Source organism: Phycomyces blakesleeanus (assembly GCF_001638985.1).
Source record: "Phycomyces blakesleeanus NRRL 1555(-) unplaced genomic scaffold PHYBLscaffold_2, whole genome shotgun sequence".
NCBI classification, from domain to species: Eukaryota; Fungi; Mucoromycota; class Mucoromycetes; order Mucorales; family Phycomycetaceae; genus Phycomyces; species Phycomyces blakesleeanus.
In genome coordinates, this window is record NW_017265135.1 from 1,151,691 (window position 1) to 1,169,564 (window position 17,874).

The 17,874-nt window shown below is 35.2% G+C and overlaps 5 protein-coding genes across 5 annotated transcripts; 1 reads left to right on the top strand and 4 right to left on the bottom strand.

Annotated features, from left to right (window-relative positions):
- Positions 1-86: 86 nt before the first annotated feature.
- PHYBLDRAFT_139459 (hypothetical protein) lies at positions 87-979 on the bottom strand (the record flags this gene model as incomplete). Its single annotated transcript, XM_018430230.1, has 6 exons — positions 87-230; positions 337-450; positions 495-569; positions 671-702; positions 767-814; positions 880-979. 6 exons carry the CDS (start codon positions 977-979, stop codon positions 87-89), a joined length of 513 nt encoding a protein of 170 aa, XP_018297470.1.
- Positions 980-5,623: 4,644 nt separating this feature from the next.
- Positions 5,624-9,101, bottom strand: PHYBLDRAFT_184771 (hypothetical protein; the record flags this gene model as incomplete). Its single annotated transcript, XM_018438986.1, has 9 exons — positions 5,624-5,891; positions 5,981-6,057; positions 6,135-6,207; positions 6,292-6,361; positions 6,437-6,506; positions 6,588-6,682; positions 6,874-7,001; positions 8,441-8,512; positions 9,037-9,101. 5 exons carry the CDS (start codon positions 9,099-9,101, stop codon positions 6,459-6,461), a joined length of 408 nt encoding a protein of 135 aa, XP_018297471.1. The 3' UTR covers positions 5,624-5,891; positions 5,981-6,057; positions 6,135-6,207; positions 6,292-6,361; positions 6,437-6,458.
- A 1,928-nt stretch (positions 9,102-11,029) lies between these two features.
- On the top strand, positions 11,030-13,921 carry PHYBLDRAFT_75517 (hypothetical protein; the record flags this gene model as incomplete). The annotated part of the gene is made up of 9 exons (XM_018443064.1): positions 11,030-11,174; positions 11,287-11,368; positions 11,437-11,867; positions 12,017-12,266; positions 12,352-12,516; positions 12,582-12,693; positions 12,824-13,309; positions 13,476-13,608; positions 13,688-13,921. 9 exons carry the CDS (start codon positions 11,030-11,032, stop codon positions 13,786-13,788), a joined length of 1,905 nt encoding a protein of 634 aa, XP_018297472.1. The 3' UTR covers positions 13,789-13,921.
- A 120-nt stretch (positions 13,922-14,041) lies between these two features.
- Positions 14,042-15,408, bottom strand: PHYBLDRAFT_179101 (hypothetical protein; the record flags this gene model as incomplete). Its single annotated transcript, XM_018438101.1, has 4 exons — positions 14,042-14,447; positions 14,535-14,846; positions 14,960-15,166; positions 15,313-15,408. The coding sequence occupies 4 exons, from the start codon at positions 15,406-15,408 to the stop codon at positions 14,259-14,261; spliced, it is 804 nt and encodes a 267-aa protein (XP_018297473.1). The 3' UTR covers positions 14,042-14,258.
- A 1,628-nt stretch (positions 15,409-17,036) lies between these two features.
- Positions 17,037-17,863, bottom strand: COX6A (cytochrome c oxidase subunit 6A COX6A). Its single transcript, XM_018443065.1, has 4 exons — positions 17,720-17,863; positions 17,563-17,611; positions 17,355-17,466; positions 17,037-17,257 (listed from the first exon to the last, which is right to left on the bottom strand). Exons 1-4 carry the CDS (start codon positions 17,847-17,849, stop codon positions 17,192-17,194), a joined length of 357 nt encoding a protein of 118 aa, XP_018297474.1. The 5' UTR covers positions 17,850-17,863; the 3' UTR covers positions 17,037-17,191.
- Between the last annotated feature and the right edge of the window lie 11 nt (positions 17,864-17,874).

Genomic DNA, 17,874 nt, shown 5'->3' on the forward strand with positions numbered 1-17,874 from the left:
TAATGAAAGTCACTCAAGGAGTTTTAAGCTTTAAGTTTCGAGAAACCATTAAGACTTATATAAGCCTTACACAAGCAATTCAATACCTATGGGCTCTTTGGTGAAAGCAAACTTTCTAGGGTTACTGGACTTTTCGGTCTCTCGGGTATGGCATGAACAGCTGTCCAGTGGGCAGCGGTCCTGGCATAATCATCGTAGTCGCGCAAGTAGTGGGATGCAACTTGTGCGTCCTGTCAAAATTATTAAAAGAATATTAAATTGACTTAATGATACGTTGTATACTATGTACGTGTGTGTGGGTATATTACTATACCAATTACACTGTATTTACTTTACCTGAGGATCTTCTGGTACAGGAGAGGAAAGGAGGATGATAAGGGATAAAAGAGAAGCCTTGATTGTCATAATTGGCGACCAACCATCCTTAAGAATATCCATGCAAATAGCACCCTAAATTGGCCTTAGTAAATTATTTACTAGTAGAGAAACCTTACTGTTTGGGAACTGATGTTTGGATGATATATTGATGTAATGAATTTAATCTTTGTAGGCTTAAAAGGAAAATCATCCTATATAATTCGCCAAAGAAGTTCAGTTAAAATCCATGACCTCTCTTTTTTTATCACTTTCTGCATAAGTATATGTATGTATATGACATATTGAAGCTTACTGCTAACTGTAAATCCACTTTGAATCTTCCGCCTAAAGAATGGTGTTATGTTCAAAGAAACTACATTATACGAATTTAAAGGTCTGACTGGAATACCTTCATATGGTGTATCCCTTGGACCGGAGATAGTAGCAATGAAGTGACCTTGATTGTAATGATTAGGAATTATTAATGTGAACTAGTTATGCTAATAGATCCATTATACTTACCAAGTTTTTCCCCTGGCTCAATCTCAATGTCGGCAGCTTTATCATTTACGACATCCTTGTACTCGCGTTTGATTCGTACCATCATACTGCTTAACGGCATGGTGAAAATGTAATTGAAGAAAGAAAAACGTCAGCAATTTTTTATAGCTTAATTTTAAAAAAATTAAGGAGTGGTCAGGCGCAGCCGTGTAAAGTAATATAAAAAAAAGTACAAATCTTAAGTCACTATAATTGAACAATAAATCATTTGTACATTATAAGAGTTAGTACATTCAAGCAATATATATATAGTCTCTATATAAACAAATAAAATTCAACATGTTAAATAAATACATCATTTAAAATATCCGCCTCATGTCCTATAGCGCACTTGATAATAAAATTTGCTCAGTTTTTTATTACTTCTTTTTCAAGTGCTTTCCAGAATAAAACGATATTATTATTTATGTTGGAAGAGATGTGGTTACAGTATTTCCATTTCAAATTTAGACAAATCGAAATATAAATGTAGACATTCTGCTTACCTTTTGTGAAGGAAACGAGAACAAACTCAGGCGAAGAGAGATAAGTTTTCAGATAGATTAAAGATATATAATTAAGTCTTTTACCTGTAACAGTCTAGTCGTCTCCTTGAGACAAACTGTTTTCAATAAAGCGACGGGCTTATTACTGTTGCTATTGATGCTGTTTCTTACTATTTACTTAATCGCTTTTATCAGATCTTTGGAAAGTGGTTGGTCAATTGGCTTCTCTCTAAATTGGAAAATCAACTATCATCATATTTCTTCTAACATTAATATCTCACTGCCACAGTGTCTTGTAGGACTTACAGACCAGTACGTCGTGGTCACCAATATGCTTTGCCGATTGTAAATTCTTTATTTGAAAATTGCTGCACACCTTTGAGGTATTTTATCCATCTATTGTAACAGCAACAGTACCTCCATCTCTCTCCCGCTTCTTCAACACTCTATGCAAAATTACCGTCACTCCACATCGGTTATTCTTTAGTTTCTCTAAGCCCTTTCCAAGCATCCCGCCCTCAAAAACAATCAATGTGATTTTGGTTTTTGCTTCTTTTACAGAAGAGGGTATTCATTTATTTAACCTTAAAAAACAGACAAAAACGTCAATGAAAGAAAGGGAGATAAAAAGACTAATTTATCACTTTGTTGGCTTTGAAGTTTGCCGCTTTTTTTTCTCTTCTTGTTATGCTTGCTACCTCCGTTTACCAAAATTTGCGCTTTTTTTCGAGGGTTCTTTGGCACCCTCGCTATGAGCCAAAATCTGGTATTTAGATGTGTTACTACCATAGAAAAATACAACACGTTCAAGCGAGTTATTGAATTATCCGTACGTGATAAATATATATAACGTGGGAGGCAGTTTTGTTGAATGGTATATAATTTTCAATGGTCTCAATCCCATTTTGCTTTTACTTTCTATGTAGATCGGCTTATTATCCTGTTGAACCTGTCTTTTGGTAGTATTTATTAGTTGGGTACCGCAGTAAACCATAGGTTTTGGTCTATAGCCTCTCTGCTGAAGTGAATGTAGCCTTTCCTCCAGGGTCTACAAAGATCGGCTTATAGTTATCTTGGACTTTATCAAACTCAAAATCTGACAGTCGAAGTTGTAACATGTTGTTTCTTACTAAGATGGGGATTGATTTCATCCTTATAGAATATTCAGTTGATGGAAAATCCGTTTGATGTTATTAAACCTCCAAGCATGATTTTATTGTTGTCACTTGGTTTAAGGTTAGAACTAATATATAATATGCGGTTTCGACAGTTCTGGGTGCTTGACTGTTGGATGTAACGGTAGTCTAATTCTAAAAATGATTGGCTGTAATAAATCTTCAAAAAATGAAAGCTAAGTATCCTAGCATATAAAGAAAAAGGGTTAGATACTCTAAATGTCGAGAGTTGGCCAAAATCTACAAAATCTTGTACTTTATGTACAATTGACGGCAAAGCTCATATAAAAGCAAAGTCGAAAATAAGACATAATCAATATATAAAAAATTAGTTATTTGAATACCAAATTATAAAAGTTGAACTTAATTGCGGAGAATTTGGGCTAGGATACTGTATTTGTGGGTGCTCTAATCAAGTGCAGTATACATATGTATTTTGACGCTATGAAAGAAAACATACCAACCAAGAGACATTAATGGTAATCAATAGTTTATTTTTCACATTGGTTATTATTGAATGGTGTTTAAACTACCACTACATCCAACAGTCCAGCATCCAGAACTGGTGAAACACCCTATAAGGTAAAGCTCCTTGGATTGAAAATCTAATATATTATCAGCTAACGCTATAATAGTACATGTATTATGAGAAAAGCATAGTTTTACAATCTTGAGACGGGCTGTGTTGGTTTGTGTAAAGAAGTGACCCAAACAATTAATAGAAAAAAGGAATATGTATCAATCTCCTCTAACAACTCCTTAGCCCTAATATTGGCAACTGGCAGCTTGTTCTCTTGAGAAAGATAAAAAGAAAATAGAAGTGATGTGTAAGGATGTTCTTTATTGCTTTCATCTTTCGATGTTTATATAGATATTTCGATAATAAATAAAATAGTATAATTAGTAAGCTATTACTAAGAGGTTGGGATAAACTATGCTTTATAAAAAAAATAAGAGAGAGAAATAGAGGTAGATAGTCATTGTTGGGGTTCATTGTTACAATCCTTATGATTTTCAATTGATTGCTGCGCCAGTTGTAACAATCATGCTCTTCCCAAGATCATTACTTAATCAATTGGTTTACATAATTGATACCAAAAGGTTTAGAGATATGGGATATGTTTGGGCCAGCCGAAAATGTGAATATACACGCAACGTGTCAATCTGAACATATTTCACACGATTTTTGAATCATTATTCCTTACATTTGAAAAGGCGAAGACAGTATTGGTTTATATGATGAAGTGGTCCAAACGGTTAAAAGAAAAAGAGAATAGATATCGATCTTCTCTAGCATACCCTTGACTCAAATATTGGCATTTGGCAGCTTGTTCTCTCAAGAAAGATAACGATAGCAAATATATCTATTAAGAAGATAATGCTCATTGTCAAAGGTTTAATATTGCATAATAGTGGAAGACATATCATAATTTTGTAGTAATATTAATGCTGCCAAGTAGCCCAGATTTTAACTCTATAGAAATCTCATAAGAATATTCCACCAGAAGAGTGAAAAAGAAAAAAGAGGTTAATCTTCAAAAACTTTTAAGGAGGTGGCGGTTATTACCTATATGGAATAAAACAGCACTCGGGTTGGTGTTTGTAATGTTAAGTGCATGTTAATGTCTAATTGCATGTCAATTCCTAATTGCGTGGAAATGCCTAATTGCATGTGAATGCTTAATTGCATGCATGAGATGAAAAAGTTAATTAAACGTCATCAAACTATTGATTTTTTTAAAAGAAAAACTATACCTTTGTATTTACATGTTTTCAGACATGAGCTGTCAAGTGAAAGACGATCGGCTAAACCAAGAATGCTAAAGAAGTTGTATTATTGATTTATCAAAAGTTAATATGGTGACTATTGTTGGTACGAGTCTATATATATATATACATACCTTGCTTGTAAGAAAAAAAAATCTAACAGATCTCAGTACTGAATATTGTATTAAAATATTCGTTCGTCTGTTTTTAAAGTGTATCCGATTTATCCCAAAAAGTATAAAAATAAAGATTTTTTTGTCAAGACCTGCGCTTGAAGGCCGATCCACTCAAGTTTACACCCAAGCTTCTCAACAACCCTCATTCCTGCCTACTCGGCATGGCATCAAATTTACCATGACGGCAAAGTATCGGTGAAATGCTTTAATGCCAAACTGCTCGGGACAGGTGTCTGAGACACCCAAGTGAACAGCATAGCATTTACTTAGGCACCTTAACTTTGCTTCGGGTTCGTCCCTCATGTCCAGTTCTGTTTACCAGAGCGTGGGTTACAAGTATCAAAGTCTAAGCAATGAGGGACTTGAAAAGCACAGGGATCATTTCAACAGGAAGCAGTAAAATACAGGCGATTGTACTGGGTAATCTGTCGATTCTGCTGGGAATCTACCTGTATTACCTCACGTCCAGGTGCTCAACGAATTTAAAAAACTCTACGCATCCAGGTGATACACCCTTATACTTGCACCTTTCTGTGACAATCTTGACATGCCCCAAAGGACAAAATCTGGAGAGCCAATATCCAACGTCCTAAGAAAATAGCATAAAGCTACCTCTGCGTTCCTCAGTCTTCTCCATGTTATGTGCCGCACAACACAGAAAAAACTGACGTGGATTTCATCCGGCTTTCGCCTTCATATGAGTGGCTCAGGAAGGTCTTTAACGTCCAGTATGCTCTACACTAAGAGCTACTTTCCCTTACGGTACTTGTGTTCAGTTGGTTTTTTATAAGTATATTTAGCCTTCGATGAAACTTTTCACCAGGATTAGGGAGTTTGTAAAACAACCCGACTCATCGGAAGCTACTTAACACAAAGACAAGAACTCAAGACAAGGTGAGGGGATTGCACCCTCCAGTAACCTTTTCCAGGGAGTGAAGGCTACTGACTTGTTGGTATGTCTGGAAAAGCAGTTCACTAGTTCACAATCCAGAGCAGTCAAAAGACTACTCCGGTTCAAACATTGGAGCTTCTCCATCTCAAACAATAAAGTCCAAGACGGAATCCCTTTTGGTTTCTTTTCCACTGCAGTAAATGCAGGTAGAATCGCTCAAAGTACGGACCAATTTTAGGCCATGGTACCTTGAGCGAACTCAATGACTAGACGCCAAAGAGTGCAGTGCGTTCAATAAAAAAACCAGAATCTCATATTAAGACAAGCCTTATAAATAAGGCGTCTACAATGAGCGAGTTGGAAAAGAGCCCGGAGACTCACTGTTAAAGACCATGATATACACATTTTGCATGAAAATGTTTACGTATATTCCTTTTGATATATCGTGACCGATAGAATACGAGGTACTCAGTGACCACTCCAAGAGTAGAGATATAAATAAAAATCGAGTATAAGGTTAATATACTTATTGTGTCAAAGTGTGTGCGCGTGTGCGCGTTTACTTACCTAGCTATTAACTGCGAAGGGTGTAAAAATACTGAGCTGGTTCTCGGTACACCTCTCCATAGGCATACCTTTGAACACTATCAAGAGAATAAAGTAATATAAAAGTATAAAGTGAGTATGTTAATTGAGTCAAAGTATGTATATATTGACTTACCACTCAGTGGACCATACATGGTATGAAGGCACCATAAAAAGAATGGTGGTTAACAGCTAAACAGAACTAGAAATTGCAATAGAAAAAAAGAAAACATCAAATCATAGTTAGCGTGTTGATCGTGTCAAAGTATGTGTGTATGTACGCGTTTACTTACCTAGTAAACAGCAGCGGAAGGCTTGAAAAGTACTTGTGCTAAAAAGCAAGACGGGACGGGACACTGGACACTGTGATAAAATAAAAGAAATATCGAATCATAGTTAGTGTATTGATCGTGTCAAAGCGTGTGTGTGTTTGCTTACCTAGCAGATAACTGCGTAGGGTTTAAAAAGTACTTGTGCTTAAAAGCAAAACGGCACTGGACACTGGACACTGTGATGAAAGAAAGAAAACATCAAATCATAGTTAGTGTGGTGATCGTGTCAAAGCATCTGTGTGTGTGTATTTACTTACCTGGTACATGAACTTGACGTGAAGGGCCTCTCCGTGGCTACAGTGGAATGGAAGCTGGGCATAGAAGACAAAAAAAAAACATGCGCAAGAAAACACTGTGCTGTAGTTAGTATATTGACCGTGTCAAAATTTGTATGTGTCTGTATAATACTTTACCTGCTATTAGACTGGACATCATTTTTGGAACTTAGCTAGAAACCGCGTCTGGGGTGCGTTTTCATAATAAATATCAGTATGGGCCTTATACGGATAGAAAGATATAGGCATTTAAAGACAATTTTCTTACCGTGTCGGAAACCAAGGACCACCGAAAGGAAACCAGGAGGAAGAGGAGGAATAACAGGAAATTGGGAATTGTATCGATTCTTATATGAAAAAAAATGGGGATGGCGCAGCACGGAAGGCGTAAAATGCCTATTTTGGATAAATCAAAACAAATTCATATGAAAATTAAATAGTTTCATGTTTTCAGTAAAAGCTCTATATTTTTTTAATCGCATATTACTATCAAGAACCTCTTGGTGTTGCCTAATAGATACATTGAATAGTACCGATACTAAATATATTTGAGTATTACTTTGCTTTAGATATCATTTATATGTCTGGGGAATACATTTATATATCTTTATGCTCACACTACTGATAAGCATTATAATTTCTAAAAAACCGCCAAATAAATAAAGAAGGCCCCCTTAACATTATAACCACACTTTGTTTACTTTCACTTCACAGAGTATCTTAAAAGGCATGTAAGAAGAGAGGTACCACTATTAAAAATATAATAGCATGTATTATTAAAGCAGTTAGTATTTTATCAGTTTTCAAAGATATTTTGTTTTAAAAAAAATGGCTATTCAATTTTATATATGCAATATCTCTTTAGAACTAGAAACATAATATTCTTTCTTAATCTTGATTGATCAAAATACTATTATTATAATGTGTACTCGCACATCTTAGTTTGTATGGCTCATTCTTTACAGAGTTATGTTCAAAGGCAAAGAATTAGTTATATAAATTTTATGGCAAGAAAGGCTTGAATCGTTAAGAAGAAAAGAGAATATATATTGATCTACTCTAATAGCCTCTTAGCTTATATATTGTCAATAGCAGTCTATTCTTTTAAAAGTGATAGAATAAAATAAAAAGAGGAATGTGTTGAAATAGTCTATATTACTTTTATTTTTTGATGCTTAAACATATATATATCAGCAGCTAATAGAATAAGACAGTCAGTAAGATCAACTCCAGAAGTTTACTGAAATATTTACATTTAAAGTTATTTTAAGATATTAAGACTTGGAGCATACTATTTGCATCTTAACAATATTTCAAGGCTTGTAGAGATTATTTCCTTTACATTAACTTTAGATTCTATACTGGTACAGCCTAAGTATACATAGACAAGCTGGTGGCACAGTTGGTTTCGGATAAGAACTCATATTCAATTACTAATACAGTTATTATTATCCAAACTATCCAATTTCTCAATAACCTGCTATCAGCTTAACTCAGAAAAATTACATAATCCCTAACAAATCAATTCAACAAAGAACAACTTTTACACACTTATATTTTCTTTTCCTTTCTTTTCTCTGGGCCTTTAAATAAAGAGTATTGCTATTTGCTACAAAAGCTGCAAATGTTTATCTTATATCTCTCTTTTTCTTTTTCTAAATACTTTTTTTTACAAACCCCTTACACCACACCAACAAACACAGCACGTCTAACAACTCTCATACCAGCTTATCTAAAATCATTTAACATTATATTTCTGAGTCCTACATTTCTTGCCAGATATTGACTACTATCATGTCTTTAATGGTGTTCTTTCTGCTGTTCAAAAGCCTTACTGGGGGGAAATTTCCAGTGACACGTTGCGTGTATATTCACATTTTCGGCTGCCCCAAGCATATCCTATATCTCTAAATATTTTGTATCAATTATGTAAACCAATCGGTTAAGTCATAACCTTGGGAAGAGCATGATTGTTACAACTGGCGCAGCAATCAATTGAAAAGCATAAGGATTGTAACAATGAACCCCAACAATGACTATCTACCTCTATTTCTCTCTCTTATTTTTTTTATAAAGCATAGTTTATCCCAACCTCTTAGTAATAGCTTACTAATTATACTATTTTATTTATTATCGAAATATCTATATAAACATCGAAAGATGAAAGCAATAAAGAACATCCTTACACATCACTTCTATTTTCTTTTTATCTTTCTCAAGAGAACAAGCTGCCAATTGCCAATATTAGGGCTAAGGAGTTGTTAGAGGAGATTGATACATATTCCTTTTTTCTATTAATTGTTTGGGTCACTTCTTTACACAAACCAACACAGCCCGTCTCAAGATTGTAAAACTATGCTTTTCTCATAATACATGTACTATTATAGCGTTAGCTGATAATATATTAGATTTTCAATCCAAGGAGCTTTACCTTATAGGGTGTTTCACCAGTTCTGGATGCTGGACTGTTGGATGTAGTGGTAGTTTAAACACCATTCAATAATAACCAATGTGAAAAATAAACTATTGATTACCATTAATGTCTCTTGGTTGATATGTTTTCTTTCATAGCGTCAAAATACATATGTATACTGCACTTGATTAGAGCACCCACAAATACAGTATCCTAGCCCAAATTCTCCGCAATTAAGTTCAACTTTTATAATTTGGTATTCAAATAACTAATTTTTTATATATTGATTATGTCTTATTTTCGACTTTGCTTTTATATGAGCTTTGCCGTCAATTGTACATAAAGTACAAGATTTTGTAGATTTTGGCCAACTCTCGACATTTAGAGTATCTAACCCTTTTTCTTTATATGCTAGGATACTTAGCTTTCATTTTTTGAAGATTTATTACAGCCAATCATTTTTAGAATTAGACTACCGTTACATCCAACAGTCAAGCACCCAGAACTGTTGAAACCGCATATTATATACAACATTTGTGATCGAGGCTCTAAAAGTATCCAAAAATTGTACGAGATTCAGTGGTATTTTAGCGTTATTCGCTAAATTTTTGTTGCTGATAAGTATGCGCACCAAGTACCAGAATTGCTGCTTGTAAATGCCGTTAGGTATTGAATCATGAGATAATGCCAGACAGTGACTGATTGTGAATATCATTGCCCTGGATATGATTTTACTGGGCTCGTTTGAAGTAGTAATAATCTTATTTTTAAGTGGCCATTTGTATGTACTATTGACAGTAGCATTCAATGGGAGTTTTTTAGGAAATAGAAGTATAATTGGGAATTGAAACATGTACCATTATCAAATGAAGCTTTTTCTTTATAAAATGTGCATTTACAATGCTTTTTTCTTGCATGTCCTCTTTCTCCACAATTCTCACACACAAATATCTTAAAAAAAATAATACAATTATGATTGAATTACATAAAGCTACTTGAAGTACTTAAATTATTTATTTGTTACCTTTAAAAGTATCATCTACGTTTCCTTCAGACTTTCTTTTATTGAAAATTTATCTTTTTTTTTCGAGAATAAGACTTTAAAACATGCCAAAGTAAGAATAGGTTGGAAAAAAGATACGCATTAATATCAAGATGTGGTCATCAATTTATACTGTATTGTGATAGATTGATGATTAATGAATCTGTATATTTATGTAGAAATTAAAATACAAAATTCATTAGTCCAGCCGCTTTCCAAAGGTCTGAAAAAATCAAGCAAGCAGCAGAAACAACTTCATCGATGTATTGTAAACAGCATATTTCTCTTGAAATATTCAGATAATTAAACATAAAGACGTCTGAAAATTGATTTCTCTTTGTATACATTTTATTTCGTCTAAAAAGAAGCCCTAATTTGTCTCAATCCCAAGTAGAAACACTGTGAAATAATATTACTAGTCTAACCCTATTTATATACATATATGCTCTTTACGGTCTTATATCTATATATTTATTCATTTATTATTTTTATATTTCAAACACTTGATTTTTCTTTATCTCCTTGTAAGATTAGAGGGAGAGGGGGGTTTATACTTTATCTTGCAAGGATTCAAAGATTATGGCGGGAGTGCAAAAAAGGTGCATATAGAGAATCTCGAAAGACAATTCAATATTCCTAGCCTATTGTACTTCGACTTTTCAGTCAAAAGAACTAAAGTGCCAAAAAAGAAAGTCTGAATATATATATACATACATATATATATATATATATATATAGTAAAGCCAGTTCACGCGTACACAGATTTTCATCGTGCCCGAATCATAACTTCATCAAAACGAGAGCCTCATCAATCTCATCTATTTTATATTAAGCGTTTGTTTGATTTTTCAGACTACTCTTTATACAAAAGAAAAATAAAATAAAATAAACATCAATCCCGGATAATCTGTAGACATCAGAGGTACGTCATTCCATAATGGAGCGCGTTTCTTACTGAATCCCTCAGTAATGTCTGTCTACAATCACCGGTCAATGGTCCCCACGCCCCAAAACCGCATCATCGAGGTTTTGGACGCAATTCGAGGAGAGTTTGAGAAGATTACCCAAGACATTTATCTTTACAAAAGCGAAAAAGATGACTTTGAACATAAAAGTAAAGTTTACACAAGTAACCAGAAGAAGATGGCAAATCAAGCTGGATGTTTGTAGCTCAAATCAAATTAACTTGGCTGAATCATTATCTTCTTCTCTTTTTTTGTTTTTAGTGGCTCAGCAGACGCAGGAGATGAGCAATTTCCAACAAAGCTTGTCTGAACTGGAACGGTCGCAGCAGACTTTAAAGAAGCAGTATGTAGGAGTGGTGTTGATGAAAGAGATGGTTTGGCCAACGCGTGTTTGTGTTTGTTTGTTGTTAGGTACGAAGATGAGATCGCTAGACTGCGTCAACAGTTGGAACAGGCACAGGCTCGTACTGGTGGTGGGAATGGGAACAACAATGGCAGTGTTTCTAACGGTCATCCTGAACTTACCCCTGGTCCTTTCTCCACCTCTTCTGCTGGCCTTCACTCCCACCAGCCACCACCGCCAAACATTGGTCCTGGCTCAAATTACTTTGGCGGCATAATGAATGCTCATGGCCAAGGTCCGCTCGGTCTGGTTGCGCCCCCGCAGATGAATGAACCAAGCTATCCTATTCAAGCAGCACCTTTACCTACAGCCCCCAGCAGCTATATAGGCTCAAACAGTCCTGGATTGTACCAAACTCCAGCAAAGGCTATATCTCAACCCCCACCCCCACCTCCTCCAGCACCTTCTGGGCCGTACCATACAAAGGACGAATGGCCTTGTAAGTTGTTTCTTCTTCGTTATTGTTTGTGTGTATACAGATAGGACAAATCATACTTTGTGATTACATAGCTTTTTTTTGGTTATTGGTTTTTGCTCTTATATTTTTTTACTGTAATTATAATTTATATTTTGTTTGTTTGTTTGTAGCTGGATACGGGTTTCCTCAGCGTGTGAGTAACCCTCCTGCTGTTCAGAATCAAATGGATATGAATTCTGGACAGAAACGTAAATCTGGATCCATTCCTCCTGGACCTCCTGCTGGCCAGATGATTATGCCTACTGGACGCCCTGCTCCAAAACCCCAGGCAGCAACAGGGATTACGGGAAATCTCGCTGATGTGGACCCTGATAGTGTCCCTGCCAATATGAAAATCGAAGGAAAAGATTGGTTTGCACTGTGAGTAATTGAGTTGTGAGCTCGTAATGTCGTTTAAGACTTACTAAAAGAGAACCCTCCCAACAAAAACGACAATTACTACCAGATTCAACCCCAAGGCAGCTCGCTCTCTCAAGGTTAATCTGATGAGCACGTTAGAGCACGATAGTGTTGTTTGTTGTGTCAAGTTTAGTGCAGATGGACGACTTCTTGCAGCAGGATGCAATAGATCTACCTATATTTACGATGCAATTACTTCCCAAAAGATCTGGTAAGTTTTTTGCTTTTTTTTTGTCCTTATTTATACTTATAAAAATATGACGTATTCTTGGTTAGTGTTCTTCAAGATGATAATGTCCAAAAGGATGGCGATCTTTACATTCGTGCAGTCTGCTTTAGTCCAGATGGAGTTTATCTTGCTACTGGTGCAGAAGATAAGCAGATCAGAGTAAGTTTATGGTGTATATTGTAATATCAGAAAGCAAGAAAAAGTATAGTATTGCTTGTTTTATTATTAGTATTAGTATTATTAGTTATTCTTCATCAAAAAAAATATCAACATACTCACAAGTAAATAGATCTGGGATATTGCAAAGAGAAGAATCCGCAATATATTACCAGGACATGAGCAAGACATCTATTCACTTGATTTTAGCCGTGATGGACGAATCATTGTTTCTGGCTCAGGCGATCGGACAGCACGGATATGGAGTATGGCAGATGGTCAGTGCTTACATGTTCTCCGTATCAAAGATGTCGATCAAAAGGATCCTGGAATTACCAGTGTTGCTGTTTCGCCTGACAGCCGCCTTGTAGCTGCCGGCAGCCTTGACAAGATGGTCCGTGTCTGGGATACGCACACTGGTAATCTTTTGGAGAAACTTGAGGGCCACAAAGACAGTGTTTACTCGGTTGCTTTTATGCCTGATGGAAAGACTCTTGTGAGTGGTAGTCTTGACAAGACATTAAAATTATGGCAATTGGGTACACATGAGGGGCGTGGACATGGTATTGACAGAGACCGATCCAAGGGACCGTGCAAGATGACTTTTTCAGGTCACAAGGTAAGATGATATTACTATGATGATAATTAATTATCACTATTATTATTATTATTATTATTATTATGTTGTTGTTGTTATGTATATTATGTTCTTTGTACTCTTTAATTTCAAATTATTGTTCAAGAGAGGAAATATGACGGCTAATATTCAATATGACTCTTTACAGGACTTTGTACTCTCTGTGGCGTGTACTCCCGATGGAAATTGGGTCGTATCAGGTTCAAAAGATCGTGGTGTACAGTTCTGGGACCCCCGAACAGGTCAAACTCAGTTTATGTTGCAAGGCCATAAGAATTCGGGTAAGTTTCAATTAAATTATTAAACACTTAATTTACTCAAACAATTTATTTATTTATTTGCTTTCCTTATTGTCAATAGTCATTTCAGTGGCTATCAGTCCAGCCGGAAGACCCATGTTCGCTACTGGCTCAGGTGATAATCTTGCTCGTATCTGGAGCTACGAACCATATGGCCCTTAAAACTCTACAAACTAAAACACAAGCCCCCACCCACCCACACACGCACACACACACGCACACACATTCTTTCTATTTCGCATGTCTTTTTTTTTCCTTTTATGCAAAGATAAATAAAAATAATATAATAATCAAGAATAACAAAGGTAATATTGCTCTTTTTATTTTATTGTCTTTTTATCTGGTCTGGTCTGGTCTGATCTGGTCTGGTTTTGTTTGGCTTTGTTTGGCTTGTTTTGGTCTGTTTTGTATAATTATTTATTATATATGTATATGTGTATGTATATTATTTTATTTTGAAGAATACAAATCAAAAGAAAAGTAGAAGAAGAGAAAATAGGTATTGTGTGACTATATAGATTACATTTTGTGTGAGTGGGTGTGTTATGTGCATTTTGGAATGAAGAGAAAAAGAACAAAAAAGGAAAAGGAAAGAAGGGATTAGGGGCAATTACTATATATCAAATATAGTATTATAGCGGTGGTAAATTTGGGTGTGGTGTGCTGCTCTCAGGTGGGATTACAGAATAGCCATGGGGTACACCTTGGACTTCATATTTGATTGACTTCTCTTGTACCTCTGGTGCTTCCAAATCTCGGACCGGCGTACCGGTGCGTTCAAGTTTAAAGTAGAATGAATAGCATATCAATAGTCCTGTTACCTAAGAATGCTCTTAATTGTTAGAACATTTTCGGGCTTATATAACTGATGCATAATCTATTTATTTCATTATAATTTTATTACTTACTTGGACCACATTAATTGACCAAAGTTTCATTCCCCAAGAATAAATATCTGCTCCAAATGAAGCCACAAGATATGAGAAACATGGCTGTGTAAACTCTGTTCCTGGTGCAGGTCGATCTTCAGGTGTTCGATAACCCTGGCACTTCCACTGTTTCTGAAGAAGATAGAGAACCGAGCTACTGTTGCTCTCTTGGGAAAATGCACGTTCCCAAGTATCACTCAGCTGGTCCTTTACATACTCCTCTCGATCCATCAGAACCCACGAGGATCTTAAAAGCTGAAAAAAGGCAAGCAGTGCTAAGGGTAGAAAGTACTATGCAAGACATTAGGTGTGCTTTCCATTTACCCCTTTTGGGGTATCTAAAATTGGTCTTTAGACTGACTACTAATTTGCTTATATTATATAATTTTATTTTATTTTCTTACCCAGTGAATATGTTTACCCAAAGACAGCCAATGGAGACCAGAGAGGTATACAAACACTGCACCTACAGGTAACCATTCGACGCGAAATCCAAACGACGGTAACAAAGAAATGTCGTCTCTAGTAATAGGAGCGCCTCTGATGGTATCATAAGATAATGGGCGATTGAGGTAACTGGAAGCGTATAATACAAAGGAAGATCCAATACACTACGACCACAATGGAAAAAGAAGTCAGTAAATCAATCCAATACAATTAGATTTAATTCAATTCAATTTAATTCAATTCAATACAGTAAAGTATATCAAGTGTATATAAAGAAGAAGAAAATAGATATATGTAATATATATCTTACGATTATTGCTAATAAACCGATGGCTAATGACCATCGATACTGTTTTGCCCGACGTTTCTCTTCATTTTGAATAAGTAAGTGAACAAAACTGTACATGATGAAGAAAGGTGAAATAAATGCTTTTCTTTTTTTGGTTGTTTATATATATATATTTATTCATTTATTTATTTATTTGTTTAATGATTTTAATGATTTAATTATTTATTGTGTGTCTATGCACCAATGTTCCATTTTAATCAAGATTTCATTCACCAAAATTGCCATATTTATATAAATACTAATCATTAACAGCGTACACTCTTTTCGGTAATTATTCGCCAACTTTTGTAGAATATTTGCTGATCTTAAAAAAAATGGTCTTCTTCAGCGTCCCAAGTGTGGTGGAGCAAAGTATGAGTACAGTTACGCCACAGGAGTTCATGTCCCGTGACTCGATGAAACTGTATAAACTTAAGAATATTGCGCTTTAATACTAAAAAAAGAGTCTTTCCTCTCGGAAAAAGTACATATATATTTTCTTTGATATTTATGAGTTTTCTATGGTTAACCAGAAGTAGTTTCAGAAACAGATATCAGTCATATATCCATACGTAGCAATATCGATCCCCAACACAGGTCAAATATCTGGCTAAATCAATATGAAATTTAACCTAGTGCGCTGAAGAGGACTATTTTTCTTATAAAAAAAATCTAGGCTTTTTGACATATTTGAACTGATTATCTAAATGCTTTGTATGGAAGTTAAGAAATTAATTCTTTTGTCAAACTTCATTCTAGCAATTTTTTTTTCACTTTTAGGTTAAGCTTTTCACTTGTACAGGCCAATCCCATACTCTCTTATCGTGCATGTCTTGTCAGGTACTTTCCGGCTCATTTTATTTCATTTATTCTTCGGCTCTCATCGGGTCCCTTACATATTACAGTGCGCAAGATCTAGAAAAAAAAGCTCCAATAAAATATTCTTACTTGCCTACCGCTATTTTATTCCTCGTAGACCGCACGGATAAAAGTCGTGGGCCTTTAAAAAGAAAAAGGGTGTCCCATATAATAATTGTTTTTCGCGCCATCAAAAAATATTTTAGGGGCCCAGCACACACTACAATTATTCTGTCATCTGATATTTTTTTATTCAAGCAATCAGCAAATGTTACTATAGACTATCTACAAGAACATTAAGGTCACTTTGAAGAATATATTACAAGAATCGCATATTCTTAAAGATCGTGTTTTCTCTTCCAAGTGCTGTTCTTGTTTCATTTTGCTTTTGCAAACAGACCAGAACTGCTTAATTGGATTCAGTTTAAGAGAATATGATGTTTACACATAGCCGTAACCTCGCCTATATTGATATATTTCTCAACATCACCATTCTTGTGGTTAGGTGCATTAGCTATCACAATATAGTTTTACTTAAATTACTCATATTTGTCCAAAACATACATCGTATCATATATAAAGCTGAAGTAATGTCTTGTCCCAGTACCCACTTCTACTTGGATTCTAAGTTTTTCCTTCATGAAATCGTATAATAAATAAAGTAAATGAAGATGTTATAAATCATGGCCAATCTAAACCCTTCAAGCATGGTTGGATCTGTTTGTTTTTTAAAAGACCGTCCTCTTTCCAATATCTAATAAAAAAAATCAGTAGATTGGCTTATCTATCATTTTCAAAGTTAGCCATTTTGTTCGCTTGAATTTGGTGAATGATTTCTGAAAAAGAGTGTATTGGTACAGTCATTTGAAAACTTGGTTTATTTTAATCACAAAAAATTCTTGCCACAATTGCAGCCATAGTTTTTTTTTAAAAAAAAAGGAAAGAAAAACAGTATTATTATTATTGTTACTATTAAAACTAAAGAGCTAATAATATTTCTGATTTACTCTTCAGCAGAGAAGTTAACCTTGGGGTTGAAGAAGAGAGAGTTCTTGCCCCAGAAAAAGTCCTAAGAGAACCAAATAAACATTACACACATTCTCATTATTAGTCACCCAATATACGTATATAAAAACGAGTATTATATACTATACACAATAAATTACCTTTGCACGGAAGTTGATATAGGGGTACTTGATGTACTGGGGAGGGTGGTGAGCAAGGTGCTCGACGTGGTGGCTATACAAGTTGTAAGCGTTGAAACCAGCAGCGGCAAGACTGAATTAAAAATAAAATAAAGTAAAAAGTTAATATTTTTTGGTTTTTGGTTTTTGGTTTATTTTATATGTATACACAAAGTTAATGGAAACTTACGCAGGAATGCAGACGAAGATGGAAATCTTCAACCAGGTACCGGCAGCATCTACATTATTATGGATGACATTATCAATATCTCGTCCCACTTTTTTCTTTCTTTCTTTCTTTTTCTTGATTCTCTTTATTACACGTCTTTTTATTATTATGTACGCACCAGCAGCATGGTGCTTAACCGCCTCGCGCTCGGCAAGGAATTCGGTAGCAGCGAGGGAAGACTGGGAACGGGCACCGGCACGCTTGACAGTGTTGATGAGCTGGGTGTTGAAGAGAGCACGGGAAGCCATTGTAAGGAAGTCTGGGAAAGAAACA